Source organism: Podarcis bocagei (assembly GCF_964188305.1).
Source record: "Podarcis bocagei genome assembly, chromosome: 11".
Classification (NCBI taxonomy): Eukaryota; Metazoa; Chordata; class Lepidosauria; order Squamata; family Lacertidae; genus Podarcis; species Podarcis bocagei.
Window position 1 is genome coordinate 55,426,324 of NC_138136.1, and position 20,615 is coordinate 55,446,938.

The window sequence follows — 20,615 nt, forward strand, 5'->3', positions numbered from 1 at the left end:
GATACAAAAACAGTTTCATGACTGATAACTATGAAATTTCCTATGATGACTTGGTAGTTAAAGTGGAAGTTTTTTAACCATTTATTTTTCAGTATTTTAGGTGAGACATAACATTATGCAACTTAAAAGTTAAATATTCCTACCAATGCGTAGAATCAAATGTTGATAGTTGGATTATTGGGCCCTCTACTTTTTACCTTACAAGTAAAATTATATTTTCTTGCTAAATCACGAGCAACTACTTTTTTCTTTTAAAACAAATGGAAGAGAAATTTAAATTGTTACATAACAGAAAGTGAATATGGATATTTAATAATGTCCCAAAAAGGGAAAACTATTTTAAAACAGTTGATCAGTAGCATTTAATGTCAGACATGTCTCCAGAACCTAAAATAACTTTATTTGGTAATGTAAATATTATTGTAAATATTCCTGTTTTTTAATGAAGTTATTTTAGGCATTGAGTCGAGAGGTTTATAGAGAGATGGTCATTGGGTTGAATTCAAATTTCTGAAATAATAATTTTCATACAACATACAACAATCTATAACTGTCCGTATTCAAGTATCATGGATGGAGCTCCATGCATCCTAGGACTATTCCATCATCCAGTACCAAAGACTGTTTCATATACAGTTCTTGGTGGAACTTCATGTGTGCACAGAAGCAATGGATTGGGCTGGCAAAGGGGTCACCAGCCAAGTTTACAAGCAATGAAGTGGAGGTTCATCTCAACAAAATTGTTAAGAGTTTTACTTAGTAATAGTTCTATGGGAGAAAGTCAGCACATTGTCATAGAACTTTGTTTTGCAAAGGAGGCAAAAATGCCCATGCTTGGTTTTCATGGGGCTTGTTCACTGTACTGTCACTTGAGCAAGCAAAATGTGCTTGCTTTTTGGTGCCATTTTGGGCAAAATATTTGTGCTCAAGTTTATAGCATGTGGTATTTCTGGGAAAGTACAGCCCTTGGATGAGTATGTGTCAGGGATGTTTTGGTTGTGACTGCAGGGAGTTGGATTATATGAGCCTTGGGGTTAGCTTCCAATTCTATAATTCTGTGATTCTATGAGCATAGGGTGTCTACTCTGATAGGGAGGGAGGTTCTCCAGGGTCTCAGGCACAGGTCTTTTCCTCCTCTGCTCCCTGTGGTCCTTTAAACTTAAGAGACACCAGTGATTGAAACTGGGACTTGGTGCAGGCAGAGAATTTGTTTTGCCATTGCTCTCTTTGGCGCTTCAGGTGCTTAATGTACAGGTTAAGGCACTAATCATCATCTACCTTGTAAAGTTTTTCATATTTAAATGAAATAAGACGATGTTTTAGCTCTAAAGCTCATGCAATGCTTTCATGGCATGTCCAAAAATAGCCTCCAGCTGATATGTGTCCTCTTCAAATCCCTCACCAGGAAGCAATTGATGTCCATTTCGTGTTGGTGAGGGTTGTCCCCAGTAGCTCCCTAATAGGCTCATCTCCTTTTGTATGGCAGGGCAAGATGACAATATGCAATGACTGCGTTAATGCAGGTCTGGGGATTATTCTGTTTTTCAGTTTTTAATTCCCCAAACTCAGAAACATACAAAGGGATTTTACTTATCTGTCTGAGCAGTCAATCACTTTGTATGCTTAAATGGGGTCACAAATGCTTTAGCAAGGTCAGGAAGTAGAACCGTTTTATGGTTGTTGTTTTTTAGTCAGTAGTTTATTGCTTGCTTGTTTAGAGGGATCTTGTCATTTTCCTCAGTTGTTTCCCAATATGTCTGCCTTGAAACAGTTTCCTCGTCAACCATTTCTGTCACGTAGTGCATAACCCTCCCTTGTCTGTCTAATCCCATTATGAAATCATTCTTCATGCCCACGTAATTCCCTACATAAAAAGACAAAGCACCTATTTATTTCAGGGAGTTGCCCCCATGGACCCAAATGAATATTGTGTGGTGTTAACACCTCTTTCTCCATTTCCCAGATTGTGTACACTTTAGTCTCCGTTACATAAGCACGTAATTCTACTTTCCATGCTTTTGTTTAGAAAGGGCTTTTATCCATATTTGTCCCAGAATATGAAGGGCACACAGAGTAGCAAAGGTGATCTCTGTTATTGGACTGCCTTGTATGTCTTCCCAGTCTGCATCCTGCAGAATTTTGTGCATTTTTAAAGTTCATTTGCTCATGATCTAGGAAATGGAATTGTGTTTTATGTACATATCTCCGCCTTGTGAGTTGGAGCAGATATAAGAGTGATTTTTTTTTGCAGATCATTTTTTGTTGCCCTTCAGAGATGAAACAAGCAGCACACTATTCTCTGTTATGATTATTCTCATCTATTTCTTGTCTGAAGAAGAGCTGAATGAGGCGTTTCATTTCAGCATGTTCCAGCCAAACTGAAACACTTTTTACTCCTATCAGTTTCAGTGGGACAAAGGAAAGTAATGTGCTTTAACTCTCCCATTGAAATAAATGGCACTAAAAAGCATGTGTTACCTTTTCTATCAACAGTCTGATCCTGTGCCTGGCTAAACAGAAGTAAATCTCATTGCATGCCATTCAAGTGTCCATTGAATTGCAGCAATTGTGACCTTTCATCTTAAACTACTCTTGACTTTAGTTCTGTAAGACCAACATGGACGTAACAAGCTAAACCTTGTGTGTTTTTTCACCCGCAGTCTGCCTCTCTTGTTAATGTCTTCTCTGCCATCTTGAAAATGCAGCCCAAAGACATAATTTAGACGGCACACTGTAAAAAAAGGGGGGGAAATTCATAGCACTAGACTCCTTTCCAATTGTTTCATGTCTGTAACTTGACAAATATAACTAAAGCATGTGCATTGCTATAAATAGCTGCATCACATACTTATCCAATATTAATTCCTAAAATATACAAAAGGGGTTTGGCTGATATTAAATGGGAGTGGAAATTATTTATTGTCTTCTTCCCTCCTTTGTCCTTTTTCCCTCTGGTTTGGGGTTAGTTAGCACTTCTCATACTAGCAGAGAAACTGAGTCATACCTTGCAAATTATCATTATACCCTCTACTATAGTTGAAAGTGGCCTTGTATAATTAACTGATTATTATTTTTAACCAGGGATCTGTTTGATGGGGTAAGGTCTTAAATACTGTTCTAATTCCAGATGTTTCTTCTGTGGGACTAAAAGAACCAAACCAAGTCAGTTTGGTACAGGACATTTTCTTAAAACCAGTTCCTTACTTGATACATAAATGAAATACCCTTTCCCATATGTGTGCGCGTTTTGTAGGAGAGATGCGTGGTGTTAAATTTCTTACAAGATTTGATACTGTTATCCACACAAATAAGCAGCAGATCTGCAATTTGTTTCTTTAGTTGGACTACCTCCATATAACTTTCATGAGATGGCTTGTCACACTTTGGAGAAGACTTGTTTATTTGCATTCCCAGACTAGTTGTAGTCTTGTGAACTGGGTGCCAAGTTCAAAAGCCAGGCCAGTAACTATCACAATTGGCAAATTCTCATGTGGGGTTTTAGGACTTGACATCTTTCCGCAGGGCCTGCAAGACAGAGCTGTTCCACCAGGCCTTTGGCCAGGGCACAGCCTGACTCCCTCCCTCGGCAATCTTCGCGGAGCTCTGGCCCAATGGTTGCCAGTGGCTTGAATTAATTAATTTTATAATGAATGATTTTAGAATGTTGTTTATGCTGTACTTTTGTACTGTTTTATTGTTGTTAGCCGCCCTGAGCCCGGCTTCGGCTGGGGAGGGCGGGATATAAATAAATTTTATTATTATTATTATTATTAGGATATAGTCCTAGGAGTTCTCATGAAGTTGCTGCTGAACATTGAGGGAACTGCATATTACCTAAATAATCTCTTGTCTGGGATTTGTGATCATGTTCCATTGATCTCAGCTGCTGTGATCCAATTAATAGGATTTCAGCTTGAGAGTTCTTGATTTTATAGCCCTTTCCACCATAGCATGAGTTTTGCACAGTGGATCAGAGTTTGAACCTGAAACAGTCTGCATGCAAAGATTAGCTCTGTTACTAAGCTGTGCTTCTTCCCATGCTAGGATATGGTGCCAAAACTACCTACAGCTCGGGCTGGCACACTGAGCACCATTATGAGCCATAAGCAACTTCTAGGGAGCAATGCAAGAGAGTGCCGTGTATATGTGAGAAATGCCCACGAGGCTGGCTCTTTAAACTCATTTAGCATTAAAGCTCTAATGAGCTTTATAGTCAAGGCATGCCTGCAGATGAAAGGGGACAGAACTTGCTTTGCCCTGTAAGTTTCCACTGGTCTGCTTTGTCTCTCTTGACTGTGAGTTTTTCCACAGTTGATGTCTCTTCTGTAAGTCCAAAAAAAGGCATAAAGATACTATCAGGCAGACTCTGCAGCTGCATACCATGTGGACACTTCAACCGAATCACATCCCCATTTTCAGCTGATGCAGGTCGCGGCGACTTTCTGTCGGCAGCAAAAGGAAAGCAATGCAAACAGTGCCAGTGGAACCTGAAAAGGGGGGTGTACTTGTGAGGCTCAGGGGGATCTCCAACTTGCCTAATACTCCAGAAAAGACAATGGCAAGCACCACTGCAGACAGCCTGGGCAAGAGAATGAGCCTTCAAAGGAACAGCTTGCTGTTTGCAAAAGTTTGAGTTTATTGCTTTCAGTTAGTTTTGCACAAATTGAAACCATTGAAAGTAAATAAAATATTACAGGTTTGTCCAGGGCACTTAAACTTTCTCCTTATAAAAGCATGAATTATTTGTCTGTTGTAGCAGAGAAGGGCATAAGCATCTTGAAAGCAGTGAACACATCTTGTCTGTTGTACTGAGATTCACTGTGGTGCCTTAACTGTTCAGAGTTGAAAGAAAGCGGGACAGTGGAAATCAAAGACATGGGATCTTGGGACCATTCCACATAAGGATCAGTAATAAACTCATAAGAACATAGGAATACCAAAGGCCTACCTAGTCCAGTACTCTGCTACCACTGTGACCAACCAAGTGCACCAGGGAAGCCTATAAGCAGGATATGAGCACAGCAACCGTCTCCTTGTGATCCCCAGTAACGTGTTTGCCACTAAGTGCATAGCTCAGTAGGGAGCTTTAGCCAAAAGCACAACACACATGGGTCTGTACACACAAGTTTGTCATGTTCAAAGTATACGTTTTTAAATGTGAATATCAAAAAAAAGCTACAAGATGCAGCGGCTTTTATGACCACTTTATCCCCCATGGGGATGAACACAATCCAACTACCCATTATGTGTTCCTCCTGAACACAGAAGTGGCAGGATTGTGACCACTGACCACTGCATATTCAGGATTAGTAAGTAACTATAGTCAAGCTTCCCTGTCCGAGTCCTGTGCACGTACAACCCCTTTCTCACTAACATCAAGCATACAGGCACATTGGCACATCAAGCATACAGGCACATTGGCATGGAGAGGGAGCATGTTCCAGCTGTCCCTCGCAAGTTCATTAGCACCTTCTTCTGTTTTTAGACGTTGGCCTCATATTTAAACCCCCCTTCGACTTAACAGCCATGGCCAGACTATTATGTCTGTTTCTGCAAAAAGATGATCTTGCCATAATTATCCAATGCCTTGGTAACTTCCAGATTAGATTACTGCAATGGATTGTATGTGGAACTGCCTCTAAAAACAGATGGTTTGGAAGCACCATCTGATTAAAAATTCAGCACCTGAGTTCTTAACTGGAACTCACTGCTTTCATTGTATTTTATCTACAGTGGTACCTTAGGTTAAGAACTTAATTCATTCTGGAGGTCCATTTTTAACCTGAAACTGTTCTTAACCTGAGATACCACTTTAGCTGATGGGGCCTGCCGCACCACCGCTGCACAATTTCTGTTCTCATCCAGAAGCAAAGTTCTTTACCCAAGGTACTATTTCTGGGTTAGTGGAGTCTGTAACCTGAAGCGTCTATAGCCCAAGGTACCACTGTATTTGAAAGATTTCTAGACCACCAAACTGTGCCAAACATCATAATAGTATATAACAACAATAAATAACAACAAACCAAAGCTGATAAAAAGTTTTTCAAAGAGAAATCCAATGCTAGCTGGGGGAAAGCCTGTAGAAATATATATTTAGGGAATATATATGTTTAGGGAAGCTTCTAATGTTTGATGCATTACTGTATTTTAATATTTTGTTGGAAGCTGCCCAGAGTGGTTGGGGAAGCCCAGCCAGATGGGCAGAGTAAAAATAATAAGTAGTAGTAGTAGTTGTTATATTTTTGGCATCTGGCGAAAGGTGAGCAACATTGGCCATTATCTAACATCAGTGGACAGCATGCTTCACAAGACAGGTGCCACTACACAGAAGGATCTAGCCTGAACTTAGATGAATCAGACCTCCAGCACAATGTGACACAACAAGGATGGCTTTTGTGCTAGGAACATATCACTCCATGGCTCAAAAATCTCCAGTGGCTCCCAGTTGGTTTTCAGACACAATTTGAAGAGATGGTGTTGACCTATAAAGTCTTGAACAGCCTAGGGCCAGGCTACCTGGAAACCACTTTCTCCCATATCTATCTCAGTGGATTTGTAACTGGCTGACTGACCGAACCCAAAGGGTGCTCATCAATGGTTCCTCTTCATCCTGGAGAAGAGTGACTAGTGGGGTGCCACAGGGTTCTGTCTTATTCAACATCTTTATCAACGACTTGGATGATGGACTCAAGGGCATCCTGATCAAATTTGCAGATGACACCAAACTGGGAGGGGTGGCTAACACCCCAGAGGACAGGATCACACTTCAAAACGACCTTGACAGATTAGAGAACTGGGCCAAAACAAACAAGATGAACTTTAACAGGGAGAAATGTAAAGTATTGCACTTGGGCAAAAAAAATGAGAGACACAAATACAAGATGGGTGACACCTGGCTTGAGAGCAGTACATGTGAAAAGGATCTAGGAGTCTTGGTTGACCACAAACTTGACATGAGCCAACAGTGTGACGCGGCAGCTAAAAAAGCCAATGCAATTCTGGGATGCATCAATAGGAGTATAGCATCTAGATCAAGGGAAGTAATAGTGCCACTGTATTCTGCTCTGGTCAGACCTCACTTGGAGTACTGTGTCCAGTTCTGGGCACCACAGTTCAAGAAAGACACTGACAAACTGGAACGTGTCCAGAGGAGGGCAACCAAAATGGTCAAAGGCCTGGAAACGATGCCTTATGAGGAACGGCTAAGGGAGCTGGGCATGTTTAGCCTGGAGAAGAGGAGGTTAAGGGGTGATATGATAGCCATGTTCAAATATATAAAAGGATGTCACATAGAGGAGGGAGAAAGGTTGTTTTCTGCTGCTCCAGAGAAGCGGACACGGAGCAATGGATCCAAACTACAAGAAAGAAGATTCCACCTAAACATTAGGAAGAACTTCCTGACAGTAAGAGCTGTTCGACAGTGGAATTTGCTGCCAAGGAGTGTGGTGGAGTCTCCTACTTTGGAGGTCTTTAAGCAGAGGCTTGACAACCATATGTCAGGAGTGCTCTGATGGTGTTTCCTGCTTGGCAGGGGGTTGGACTCGATGGCCCTTGTGGTCTATTCCAACTCTATGATTCTATCTGCCCATTGGCTATGGTGGTCATCTGACACCCTGCTCTGGTGCTCCCACCTTTTGAGGTTTGATGTGTGGCTTCTCAGTCATGGCTCCCAAGTTGTGCTGTTCTCTTCCCAGAGATGTTGACCTACTCCTCTTTTCTTTTATTCCTTTTCTTTTCAGCATCAGGTTAGATAGATGGATAGATAGATAGATATTTAAATGAGCTTCTCTTTTAATCCAGTGAAGTTTTAAAAAATTAACTTCAGTCCAGTTTTTGTTCTGATCTGTTTTGTATTTTCTCCCCCTTGTTAACGGAAAAATCCGAGGGCTCTCTTGGACAAAACAAAGACACCAACCAGGATAACTTGGAGCAAACAGCAGCCTGTAGGCTTGGCCTTTATTGAACTGATGCATCAGGGTGTTCCCCTCACTTGCAGGAGAGAGGAAAGACCCAGAACAATGGGCTGCAAGACCTTATAAAAACTTTTGAAATTCCCCTCCTCTAGGTCAAGCCCACCCCCAGAAACATCATGCATACATTACAGAAAGGAGGGGTTGACATCATGCATCATGACAGAAAGGGTTGACATCATGCATACATTACAGAAAGGAGGGGTTGAGGGAGGAGTTGTGGTGGTAACCTGAGTGTCCTGTCACCTGGCTGGTTCCTCCTTTCCCCCTCCCCATGAGTACTTTCCAGGTGACAATGGGGAGTTTGCAGTTTCCTGCCCCCAGAGGGAAGATCTGATCATTGTCCTTTGTTTCAGCCTGTGGTGAATCCACTGTTCTTTGTGATCCTGATTGTCTTCTGTTTGGGATTATCAGGGTTGACATAGCAACTGGGCAGGGCTCCTGTGGATGTGCTGGTATGCTGAAGAGATTATGGCTGACCAGAAACCAAGCACCCCCTTTGATAGTCCTTGTCACATGGAGTAAAAAATGGAACAGTGCAAATCCGATGTATGGTTGATTTTCTATGAATTTATAACAGAAATGTGGCGTGTGTAGTGTGTGAGTGTGAGTGTGTGTGAAGTTTGTGCAAACAGAATGATTGGGGTGGGGGGGTTCCTGCTACACCCTGAACTGCATTTCTACACTAGCTGTCTTGAAGGCTGAATGGTGGAAGGATGGCAGAGAAATATTTTAAATATATAAATACTGATAAGCAGGAGGGCACTACAAAGCGCAGGAGGTCCTTGGTGGAGGCTGTAAGCTGATATTTAATGTACTGCAGTGGCCTCCTGATTCTGAGTAGCATTAAACCCTCTGGAGCAAAGGGTTATGATCTTCTCCTGCTATCTGCATGATCTTTTGGGCACCTATGGGGGTTATGCACGAAAGTAGCAGTGAAACTGCGGCTCTTGCATCTGTTCATGGGGACTTCCTGAGGTTTTGCATTCTATCGCAGACTCGGTGGCTCAGACAGTCTGGTAAACTTTGGACCCGTCTAGCTACATAGTCCTGTTCCAGCCACCAGCTCAGACTCAGCTTTTCTCGGGAAGGAAGGACAGGACTTCTTGTGGTTGTTTAGGCAAATAATGTTAGCGTTACAAGGGCATGGGGTGAGCAGGCTTAGAATGGACTGAGCAGTTTCATTTTGGAGAAAAGGCGGCACAAGAAGAGGGCTTTCCCTCCAGGGTTAGTTCATGTGACAGTGAAACTGGATTGCCTGCAGTGAGGTCTTGTTGCCTGGGCAGCCCAGGACTCCTACGTATCCTGCCCAGGCTTGTGTCCCGGAGAGGTCACTTGGGTGCTGCTAATGCTGCAAAAACATCACAGGAAACAGCAGTTACAAGTTAGAAGCTCAACCTTATTGGCGTTAAGTATGGGTTGCCTTTCTTGCTGGGGGAGCCCCTGTATTGGTCTCTAGAGTCACAGCAGTCACTGAAACTCACCAGCACTTTGACTTTACCCCTAATGGTGCCCTCTTCCATTGTCTCTCAAGATGCCAACATTGGCACCTGCCAGCACCTGGCTTGATCAATACAAAGAGGATAATTGCCTGGAAATATATAAGGTGGCCTCTTGGGGATCAGAACAGATAGCCTGCTCAGAAGGTCATCTGTGAGTTAGATCCAGATTTTGTCATAATTAGACTATTGAAACCAGTGGGACTTAATTTAGTCATGACACAAACACACTTGTGCACACACCGTTCGTCCACAATGTATTCATGTGTATTCATCTGACAGGAAGACATTTTTATCACTTTGCTTCATTGTTTAGGGAACGATCCAGCATGTGACTAAATCTTTCCCATTGGAATTTATGGAACACTTAGAAGTGTCCATAGATACCCTCTTTTATATAGTCAGCAGATCCAGATTGCATGCTGGTCTTTGGGTCTTGACTTTTACATCCTGGCCCCTGTGCATGTTTACTCAAAAGCAACTCTGGCGCAGCGTGGCAGGCTTTTGTCTGTCAAGCGCTGTGTCACCCACCCTCACAGCAGCTGCAGAAGGCGGCACAAGGTGGTGATAGGACTCTCTGGCCACATTAAATTATTTTTTTAAAAGTTCAATACCGCCCTTCATAAAAAAAAAGAACACCTCAAGGCAGTTCGCAATAACAAAAAAGGAAAAACTAATTCATTGAAGCACAATAAATTGGAGGACTTGTGAGAGGAAGCGGCTCGCCCAAGACCACTCGGTAATACGGGATCCAGCCCCCAGGAGACCAAGTCTTGACTCTCTCTACTGGGCCTTTGCCTTCTCTCACTGCCCGTTGTTATTTGCCAACCTCACTCTCCTTCTGTCACAGTGCAGCAGTTTGTACTTAGCCTTGGCCACATCATTATAAATAACGAAGTGGGACGTGTTTTATCTTCGCTCGAACTGATGGCTGAAATGTGGCTTTTGTCTGAACTCCCGCCAAGCCCTTGACACAGGCAGTATTTAGAAGTCAGTAAAAAAAAAAAAGGAAAGGAAGGGGGGGAGCTCATTAATTTTTGTTTTTCCCCTTTAAGGGCATCCCAACATGAAATAACATGTGTGGCTCTTGCATGGCTCTTGGCCAGAAGTGATGGGATTTGTAGTTCAGATATCTGGAGGACACTAGGTTGAGGAAGCCTGGTTTTGGCTGTAGCTGCAGAATAAATACCAAGGGGGAGGGACTGTAGAAAATGAGTGCTGGTCCCAGGCCCAGCGAGAAGCACAGCAGGAAGATTCTTGATGCATTTCTTCCGAAAGGCTAATACAAGCAGCGGTATTGAGTGCTTCTGCAACTGATACATTTTGGACAAGAGGGAGGGAAGGAGCTGGCTGGGCAGAACGGAAGCAACGCAGGAGACACAAGGCCAGCCTTCTCCTCCTCCCACCTCCCCCCATAAACTTTTATGGGAAAGTATTACGAGGAACAAAGGGCAGCATAATTGCCATTCTCCCACTGGAATGTGCGTTCTGAACATTGGGTAGATACAAAACATAAGAACCTTGGAATCGAGCAGCCGATCTGTGTTCCAAGAAAACAAATAGCTTGACGACTTCCTCGACTTGCTCCTTTTAGGCCTGAAGAATTAATTCCTTTCTCGCTTGTTGCATTCACCAAGAAATTATTCGACTTCTCGGGTCTCCCTCGGGCTTTCATGCATTCATTCATTCTCTGCTTGTCCTTTCCTTTCCAGAAATTTCCAGAGCTGAAGTTTAAATACGTGGAAGAGGAGCAACCTGAGGAGTTCTTCATCCCTTACGTCTGGTCCCTCGTGTACAATTCTGCAGTGGCACTTTACTGGAGCCCACAAGACATCCAGCTCTTTACTATGGATTCTGGCTGAAGGGGAGGCATCCACATGGCCCGCCCATCCCCTCCCAGGAAGTTTGTTACTAATGTACAGCCTCGCTGCCATTTTCAGGGGGCTTATTAGGAACCAGAATAATAGGGGAACTCTCACAAGATTGTATGCTTTTATTTATATATTTGTACAAAAACAAAAAACCCCAAGAGATTTTTTTCTAGCGGCTCTGAGCTTGGGGGTGATAAAGCAAGATGTTAGCAACGAGCAGCTTTTTAAAAACTGAGAACAAAAATGTAAAACAGGAAAGTGGGGGGAAGTATTTTGATTTGAGAAGTCAGCATTTGCAAGCTGGTTTCCTTCAAGCTTTCTGGTTGTTCTTCACTTTTTTATTATTATTACTTTTTTGTTGTTGCTATGGGCTTCTCATTTGCTCATCAGAACAATCTCCCCCCTTTAACGTTGTATAGAATTGAAATGTCTGACTGATGCAATTTAAAAATATTACAGCATTAATGCTATTTCGTATTGAGGCAGGAAGGATAAATCCTTGATTTTGAGAAGGTTGACCCCTACAATGAGGGAGGATTTTCAGCGTGATTTTGATAAGGCACTAAAAGCTTGTCTTTCTGGCTACTAATACTTAATGAAAGTTTAACAGAATTAAGAGCAGCCCACAAGGAGTGCCATCTGCAAAAAATAAATATAAAAAATGTATCCATCTCAATAAGGGTTGTGCAGGTGATTCTCCCACCGGATCATGCCCATTCATTTCCAGAGTTTTGGTGTTGTATTTTACACATTTTCATGGACTCCTTGGAAGCGTGCAGAAAAGCGATCAAAATTCAGCAGAACAGAGGTGTGCCTACTGTACTTTCAGGTTTTTGCCAGAGATGTGCAGTTATGCATACATTTCTGAATGTTTAAAAAGAGTGTCCTACAATATACTTTTTCATTCTCCCTGGTTTAAAGGGAATGGGCAAATGCTGTGTTTGCCAGCAAATGGGGGAGAATAGAGGGAAATGTTTAATATAAACTTTTCACGTGGAATGTGGGCTTATGGTGATTACCTTCAAATGCACAGAACGGCATGCCAGGCTTCAGTGAAAAAGGAACTGATGACATACATTAGTATATTACCTTGCCCAGCATGGTAAATGTGGCACACTTTATTATGTATTGGAGGGAGATGGTGACACACCTCTTTTTTTATGTGGAATGTTTTGCTCTTTTTTAAAACAAACAAACAACCTCCTGACAAATGTTAGAATCGTGTGGCCTTCCACCTTAAGCAAGGTCCTGTATGGCATTCTGCACAATTGGAACTTAAAATCCTTGTCATATTTATTTAAAATTGCAGATGTAGAGAGAAATGCATAGCATATGAATTCATGGGACTTTGCACAGACACAGATTTGGGGAAGAGGCAATATGAAGACTGAATTATCAACGTTTTCAGTGTAACATTAAGAAAATTGGAAGGTGATTGAAAAGAGGAGTAAATAGGATTTTATGCTGTGCTTGGGCTTTTCTTTGTTTTTGATATATTAGTCAAAGGAAGGTGAATTCTTTGTAATGTTTTTTGCAACCTTTAAATAAAGGAGTGTTGACTGCACGACTGCACATCTTGGGAAAAGTCAATGTTTTGAAAGTGTTCTTCTAAGTTAACAAATTCTGAGGCTTGCCTGGAACAGTTGGATTAAACTACAGTGAGATATCTACTGCTGAAAGTCGTTGAACGCTCTTAATTTTTCTGGCCTTGTCGCTTATTGAAAGTAGTCAGGAAATCCTCGCCATTACATCCCTAGCAGGACCTGCTGGCCGCCTAGGTCTTCAGATTGGGAGGGAATCAATCATATAACCAAATTACAAGGGTTTCCTTTGTGCCGTCTGCAAGGGTCAATTAAGAAAGCAAGTTATTGAAGTTCAGGCTGTCCCATCCTGATGACACTGAGCTGCTGAATGTCACAAGACAAGAAGCATTTTTACTCTTGAGCTTTCTTTTCAGATTTTAAATATGGGTCAGCAAGCCTAGAACTGGAGGAGCCATGATTCATTGCTGAAACAGCAGAATAGGCCCAAGACAGGAGATGGTTTTATACTGAACTTAATCCTTGTGTGGTTGACTCTTTTAGGCACTATGAAGGTCTATTGATGTCCTGGAGACTGCAGTCTGGTACATCCATCAATACTCCTTTGTGTCCTCCAGATCTATAAACTACCATCTTTGGAAATCCTTTTCAGTACTTGGTGTGGAAAAGTTACCATGTAGTAATAAAAAGGATGGAAAAGCACCATGCATTGCAGTGTTTTGCGTTTTCTGTAGTCCTTCCCTTTCCCCTGTAATATTTATCACTTTGGCAAACGCTAGCGAAATCATATTTCAAAATCAGGGCCCTGTTCAGTGCCAGAAAATGGCTATATATGTAATGTGTAACCTTCTTCTACAAATTACCCAAAACAGAGAAGAGCAACAACAAAGTATTAAAACAATCCAAACAGTAACAAAGCATCAGTTAAAATCTGGAAACAATGTAATAGCAACAGTAGACTAGCAATGATACATCTGCCCCAGCAGCTCTTCCTGTCGCAGCAGCAAATAATAAATCATGCTCGGCAATCGACATCTCTGAAAGGCCTCCAAAAACAGTATATAATTTACCTGGTAATGAAATGCATACAATGATGGGCCCAGGAAGGCTTCCCAGGGAGAAGAGCGGGAGTTTCACAGCAATGGAGCCAAGGGTGCAAATGACCTGTTTCTATATTCTGCTTTTGCTCAGAAAGCGGCTTAGTAGATAGAAAAATCCTCAAGCAGAGGGGTTTTTTCACTGAGCAACTCTGTGATTTTATGAAGTGCGGCCACCAGCCTCTCCCCTCTTGCTTTTCAGTTGGTCCTGCTAGCTAGGAATGATGGGCATTGTAGTCCAACAATAACTGGGGACCCAAGGTTGAGGAAGGCTGGCCTACCTACTCAAAGTTCAAGAATCAGCGTCTTCCTATTTTCACCTATTGCCAAGACATTTCCAGGGAGGGGAGAGGAAACTCGACAGCCAGAAGAGCTGGGGGGGGGGCAGCTTTCATTTTTCCAAAATTGCATTTACGGAAACAAAAGCTTTTTTTCAAAGAAGGAAACAACTTTTACTGAAAGCTGGAGATTTTAAACTAGAAACATCTGTATGCTTTCTGCCAGTTCTTCTGTTTTATGTAGTAAGAAGTGCCGGCGTTCCGCCTATCACTTGGGAGCGCTGGGCTGTATTTTCGGCTTGGAGAACGTCACAAGGAGAGACTTGCAACATTTAGGCCAGTGTTCTATCCAGCTCAGTAACGTCAGACTCGCCAGCTCCACCTCTCTGGTTGGTAGAGTTACATGGGCACCATTTAGGTAAAGCCCAGGATGTTAAAATAAATAACTCCGAAATAACCATATTTCAATATTTGCATTTGGTCAGATCAGAAACCCAAAGCGGGGTGTTTTTGCATGTGTCTATGAGTCAGGACCATAGCCATGGTGAAAGGGAGGGGGGATTCTGCAGAGGCCTACCCTTTTCCACGATTTTTTCAGCTTTCTCTTTTAATAGTGAATCTCTAGCCTATTTTTGAAGTTAGAGGGCATGGAAGACATTCTCCCTAGTTGCTCAGTGAGAAGTACATAAATCAGCTGTTATCAGTATGCTCAGAACCCCTCGTGTGACTGAAAAGCTTAGAAGTATACCTCACTGGTTCCGATCCGGCAAAAAGTAGTCGTCACTACAATCCTATACATACCTGGGAGTGAGTCCTACTAAATTCAATGGGACTCACTTATTAGTATACTCTGTGGGACTGCGCTGTTAGTTCAGTTGAAACCCATGGAACAAATTGGTTGCAATTGGAGTTAATCAAGACTTAACTTTAGCTGGATTCGAGTCACCAGCTAAGTTCAGGCATCTTATTTTTGTCTTCCAAGTGGTTTGCTTTTCCCAGATAACATTGGACCGCAGTGTTACAAAGCGCTGGTGTTTTATGAAGATTTTCTAAAACTGAGCCAGCTAGGCCAAGAGTGGAGCTGCTTCATCCAAAGAGAGCCCTTTGAAAAGCTGAGTTCAGCTGAGCAGATGAATGCACAAAATTAGCTAGTTATGCAAAACACTTAAAAAAAATAATGTATTGGGACTTAACACAGAGAGCTGACTCAAAAAAAGTCAGCATTGGATCTACTTTTTAGCGATGCACTATGCAAGGTAATCTAAATGAAAGCCCTTCTGAATGTTTTCTGGGAAGCAAATGGGATTTAGTTGAATGTAACCGGACAATAGGGTCCCTCTGCTAAAGTTAGAGCACCTATGGAAGTTGTATTGGCATTACTTTTAATATTGTAGACATTCAAAATGTCACAAAATTCGTGTTTTTAAGTAACTGATTAAAACACCCTTAGATTTAAAGAGCACAAGAGTATCTTTGCTGAATCATAATCCAGTAATCTGAATCCAGAAACCTCTGAGAGTTCACAAGGCATGGACCAGAAGTTCACAAGCAGAAATAATTATCTGGGTCTCTTCCGACTACAATTCTATGATTCTGTGATTCTCTCGTTTGTGCATTGTATAGGGTACTGAGAGGTCTACTGCCTATGAGCATTGAACTTCTGCTTAGCTATGTTGATAGATGTATTCTTAATGAAATTTCCTGAGCCCATTTTAGGGAACTCTACAAAAAGTTGTTTCATTGCACGAAGGAGCTATCCACTGGATTTTTCTACTTGTCTGGGTGGCCCCCTAAATTCCAGGATTGTGAGAGAGGAATGTTTATCTCTTCTCCACGCCCCGCTATACCAGGAATAATTTTATAAACATTTATCATGCTCCCTCCCTCCTCCCACTTTTTTTTTCTTTTTACTAAACCCCAAAGTTTTAATCTTTATTCATTTATTACCGCTCAAGGGGAAACAATCTTTTAGGTTTGACGCCTGCCGACCACATCACGACCCCGAAACAATTTGTACAAATGTCTTCAGCTGATGTTGTTCAGGAATCACTGTCTCCATTTTGTCTGTATCCCAAATAAAGTGTTTTTGGAATCATTCTGTGTACAGAACAAGAGGTTGTCAAAGTAGGTGGGTAAACAGTAACTATTTATGGAATGTCTGCCTTGAGTGCCAACCAAGTTTTAAATATACATAATATTGTGGGGAAAGGGAGAGGCTATAAATAGGCCCTAGCTCTGTGGGAGGTTTTTGCAAAGTAGGTCGAATAAATGGTGGGAATATAATGACTCTGTAAAGGCATGGTGGCTCCTCCTTGTCTTTTCATAAGGCATTTGGGTTGCTGCCTTTTTGACTCCACCAATTCAGGGCTGCCTGCTGCTGCTGCTGCTGCTTTTGCTTCATGGGGCTTCATTGCTTCATTCAGAGCACAGAATCGAGGTCCAGTTATGCATTATTCTTTTTATGTTGTTCATTTTATTATTGTTGTTCCATCGGTAGGCAAACTAAGGTCTGGGGGCTAGATCCGGCCCAATCGCTTTCTAAATCCGGCCCGCGGACAGTCCGGGAATCAGCGTGTTTTTACATGAGTAGAATGTGTGCTTTTATTTAAAATGCATCTCTGGGTTATTTGTGGGGCAAGGGAATTCGTTCATTCCCCCCCCCAAATATAGTCCAGCCCCCCACATGGTCTGAGGGACAGTGGACCAACTCCCTGCTGAAAAAGTTTGCTGACCCCTGTTTTATTGCATTTATATCCTGCTTTTATCCAATTTGATTGTGATATTAAAAAAAAAAATCCAAAAAAGACTTCCACTCTTCTGTAAATTGTCCATCGTATTGATCACTTATATCAGGAATGTCTTCCAACAGCACCTTGAAAAGGGAATTATTGGTACGACAAATTTCCATCTTTCTATGTTTGCCTCAAGGTGTTTTAGTGATACATGATACTTTGGCGTGTAAATGTATATGCACATATACATGGCTCTGAACAACTTGCCCCGATCCCAGTCACTGAGGTCTCCAGGAGAGTCACTGCTAGTGGTCCCCCTTAGCTTGTATCCACAAGGAGCTGTGTTCAGTATTGGAGGTCCCATTTTGTGGAACTCCTTTCTGGTTGAGGTCAGACAAGTCCCCCTTCCTGTTGAACTTCTGGTGCTTACTGAAGACCTTTTGTAAACGAATTGTAGGGTTGGAAGGGACCACAAGAGTTACCTAGTCCAGCCCCCAGGAACGCAGGAATATTTGAGTGGAGAACAGTCTTATAATCACAGAATTGTAATGCAGTACTCTTTTGAATTATGGTGCTGGAGGAGACTCTTGAGAGTCCCATGGACTGCAAGAAGATCAAACCTCTCCATTCTTAAGGAAATCAGCGCTGAGTGCTCACTGGTAGGACAGATCGTGAAGCTGAGGCTCCAATACTTTGGCCACCTAATGGGAAGAGAAGACTCCCTGGAAAAGACCCTGGTGTAGGCAAAGATGGAGGGCACAAGGAGAAGGGGACGACAGAGGATGAGATGGTTGGACGGTGTTCTCGAAGCTACCAGCATGAGTTTGACCAAACTTCGGGAGGCAGTGGAAGACAGGAGTGCCTGGCGTGCTCTGGTCCATGGGGTCACGAAGAGTCGGACACGACTAAACAACTAAACAACAACAACTCTTTTGCTCAAACCCATGACCTTAAGCTTAAGAGTCTCATGCTCTGTCAACTGAGCTGTCCAACAGCCTTTTTAATTGAACTCTGATTTTATAGTTTTGACTTGCTTTTAGTTTCCTTGTGTTGAGTCTCCTGTATGCAGCTTACATATGACAGTGATTAAGACTGAAGGATGCATTTACAGTGACCGGTCTTGCTCAACAATCCAGCAGCTACTTTTTGTAGCTGTTGTAGTTTCTGAGCACACAAGGACATCCCCACACACAATGAATTACAGTAACCACACCTGGATATTACTTTATATCACTATGGCTAGGTCGTGTCCCCCTGGCAAGGGTGCTGTGGTGAGTTGTGCTGCAGAGCTGTTGATGCCATCTGAACACCAGTAGCAATGTAGTGCATACATGGATGCACACACTTGAAAATGTGGTCCTTTTGGGAGTGAGATCCCATTCAGAGCAGGCTTAAGTTCCACTTCCCTGGACCATTACCCAATCGTGTCTCTGCCTTATCTGGCTTGAGCTTCGGTTTATTAGCCCCCATCAAGGTCTGGTGACAAGGAAACTGCTTCTACCTGGCATCAGGTATATGCTGTCTCTAAATAGGAATTTGCAGATGAGAGGATTTTGAACACAGTGTGCTTTATAAAAAAAATTTTTTTAAGCTTTGGGTGACTGATCTGTTGGGCAGGACCATCTCAAGGCATTTTGTTGCCTGAGATGAAGATGCAATTCTCCGCTCCAAGCCAAAGAGAACCCAAGACTGGGCAAATTATTTTCACACCTCGGCCAGAAAATCACAGAAATGATTACACATTAAATAACTGACAATTGGCTGCCCAGCTGAGCAGCTGCCTACTGCTCAGTCCACCTACAAGAGCTTATTTAATTATTTTGGGATTTTATGTTACTGTAATAGGGACTTAAAATGTTAAATATGACCTTTACTGCCAACAAAATCTGTCCTTATTCCCTTATGGGAGACACAAGAGCCCTTATAGAGTCCTTTGAAGGTTCTCCATCGGTAGGAGAAAATAACAGAGGCCAACCGAGAATATTGAGAAGCAAAGCAGCTAGTAAGCCTGATCTTTATTGAACTGTTGCAACAGGGTGCCCCCTTCACACGCAAGAGAAAGGAGGAGGACCCAGAACAAAGGTGTGCCTGCCCTTACATAGAGCTTTTTAAATTGCCCATCCTGGAGTCCAAGACCACCCTCAGAAACCTCACACATAGATCACAGAAAGGGTGTAGCCCAAGACCACCTCCCAGATACATCATACCTACATCACAGAAAAGGCGGTCTACAACAGAAATTTGAATGTTGTTGTTTTTCCTGTCTGCCAGGTTATCTGATAATGCCTTATCTGATTGCCTTTTCTGGAAGTCTAGCCATTCCTTTGAGATGGTGATCACTTAATTCCTGAGACAATGGAAAGGCTCCCTGACCCCCTCCCTCCTTGCAGAGAAACATTTGGTCAGTTTGGGGAGTCAAAATGGTTTCAGGACTGTCTTCCTGTGCTGCTCCAGACGTGTGGTTTATATATTTATGTACGTGTTTGCTTGGTACATTTATGAACATTTATTATATATATGAGACCTTAATTTTTTTTTATTACACATAAGTAGGTAGCTTTGGCTTATTAAATTATGTTCTCGCATTTGCATACCCAAAAAGATACCTATGATTTCTGTTCTCATCATATGCACATGTGCTTAAACTGAGTTAAACATCTGATTAATCAGCTAACAGGCAAGGAACAAATAAAATAATATGCAAGCCTTCGATAGCACGTGAAACTTATTGCCACAAGACTGACAAAAAGTCCAGCGTCACCTTAAAAGACAAAGGCTGGTCACCATTGAGCATTTTTTAAAGAAATGGTATCTAACTGACCTGTGATTTACTTATCCCAATGAGGTTTAATCGCAGCTAGCTTGAGTTGGAGTTGGGTCTAACAAATCTATTGTGACCTTTTTTAAAATAAAAAAAACACCTGTGCTTCTGATGAACGGTGTTCTACTCTGGGCAGCAGGGTCGTCCCATAACCATCTCCAGCCGGCTGCAATAGCCACTAGATGGTGCCCTGTTTTAATTAGTGTTGGAAGACATCTCACTTAGTTTGGGACATTAGCTTCTTATTGTACCTCTGACATCAATGGGTTAGCCTACAGATTCACACTGAGTCAGGCCACTGGTTCATTTAGTATTCCCCAAACTGGTGCTCTCCATAAGTTTGGACTACAGCAAGGATGGGGGGAAGTTGTGGCCTTCCACATGTTGTCCAACTGCAACTCCCATCCCACCGACCACTGGCCATGCTGGCTGGGGCCTGTGCGTCCAGAGGTGCACAGTTCCCATCATGCTGGCCATGCTGCCTGAGGCTGATGGAGGCTGCAGTTCAGAACAGCAGGAAAGCATCAGATTGGGGAAGCCTGGCATTCACTGGCTGGCAGAAGCTTTCCAGGGTAGCAGGTCTTACCCAGTCCTGCCTGAAGATGCCAGGGACACTGAGCCTGCAACCTTTTGCAAATGAAGCATGCATTCTGCAAAATCCAGAGAAGTGCAAATTTCGAAGGAAGACTCTGTCTTCCAGCTGGAAGTGCCCTCTAATGCAAATAAGTAAGTGTTGTGCATCTCTCTTGGAGGTCACATTGCTAGAGGTAGATCAGAACCTTAGAGCCATTTATTTCACTCTCTGA

At 42.5% G+C, this 20,615-nt stretch overlaps 1 protein-coding gene across 6 annotated transcripts in view; it reads left to right on the top strand.

Moving 5' to 3' along the window:
* Positions 1-13,588, top strand: part of DYM (dymeclin) — a 169,420-nt gene extending 155,832 nt beyond the window's left edge. For all 6 annotated transcript variants that reach the window (XM_081212836.1, XM_081212841.1, XM_081212837.1 and 3 more), the window contains one exon: positions 11,182-13,588. In XM_081212836.1, coding sequence (XP_081068962.1) covers positions 11,182-11,331 — 150 coding nt within the window. In that variant the 3' untranslated portion in view covers positions 11,332-13,588. The remainder of the gene's footprint in view (positions 1-11,181) is intronic.
* The last annotated feature ends 7,027 nt before the right edge of the window (positions 13,589-20,615 follow it).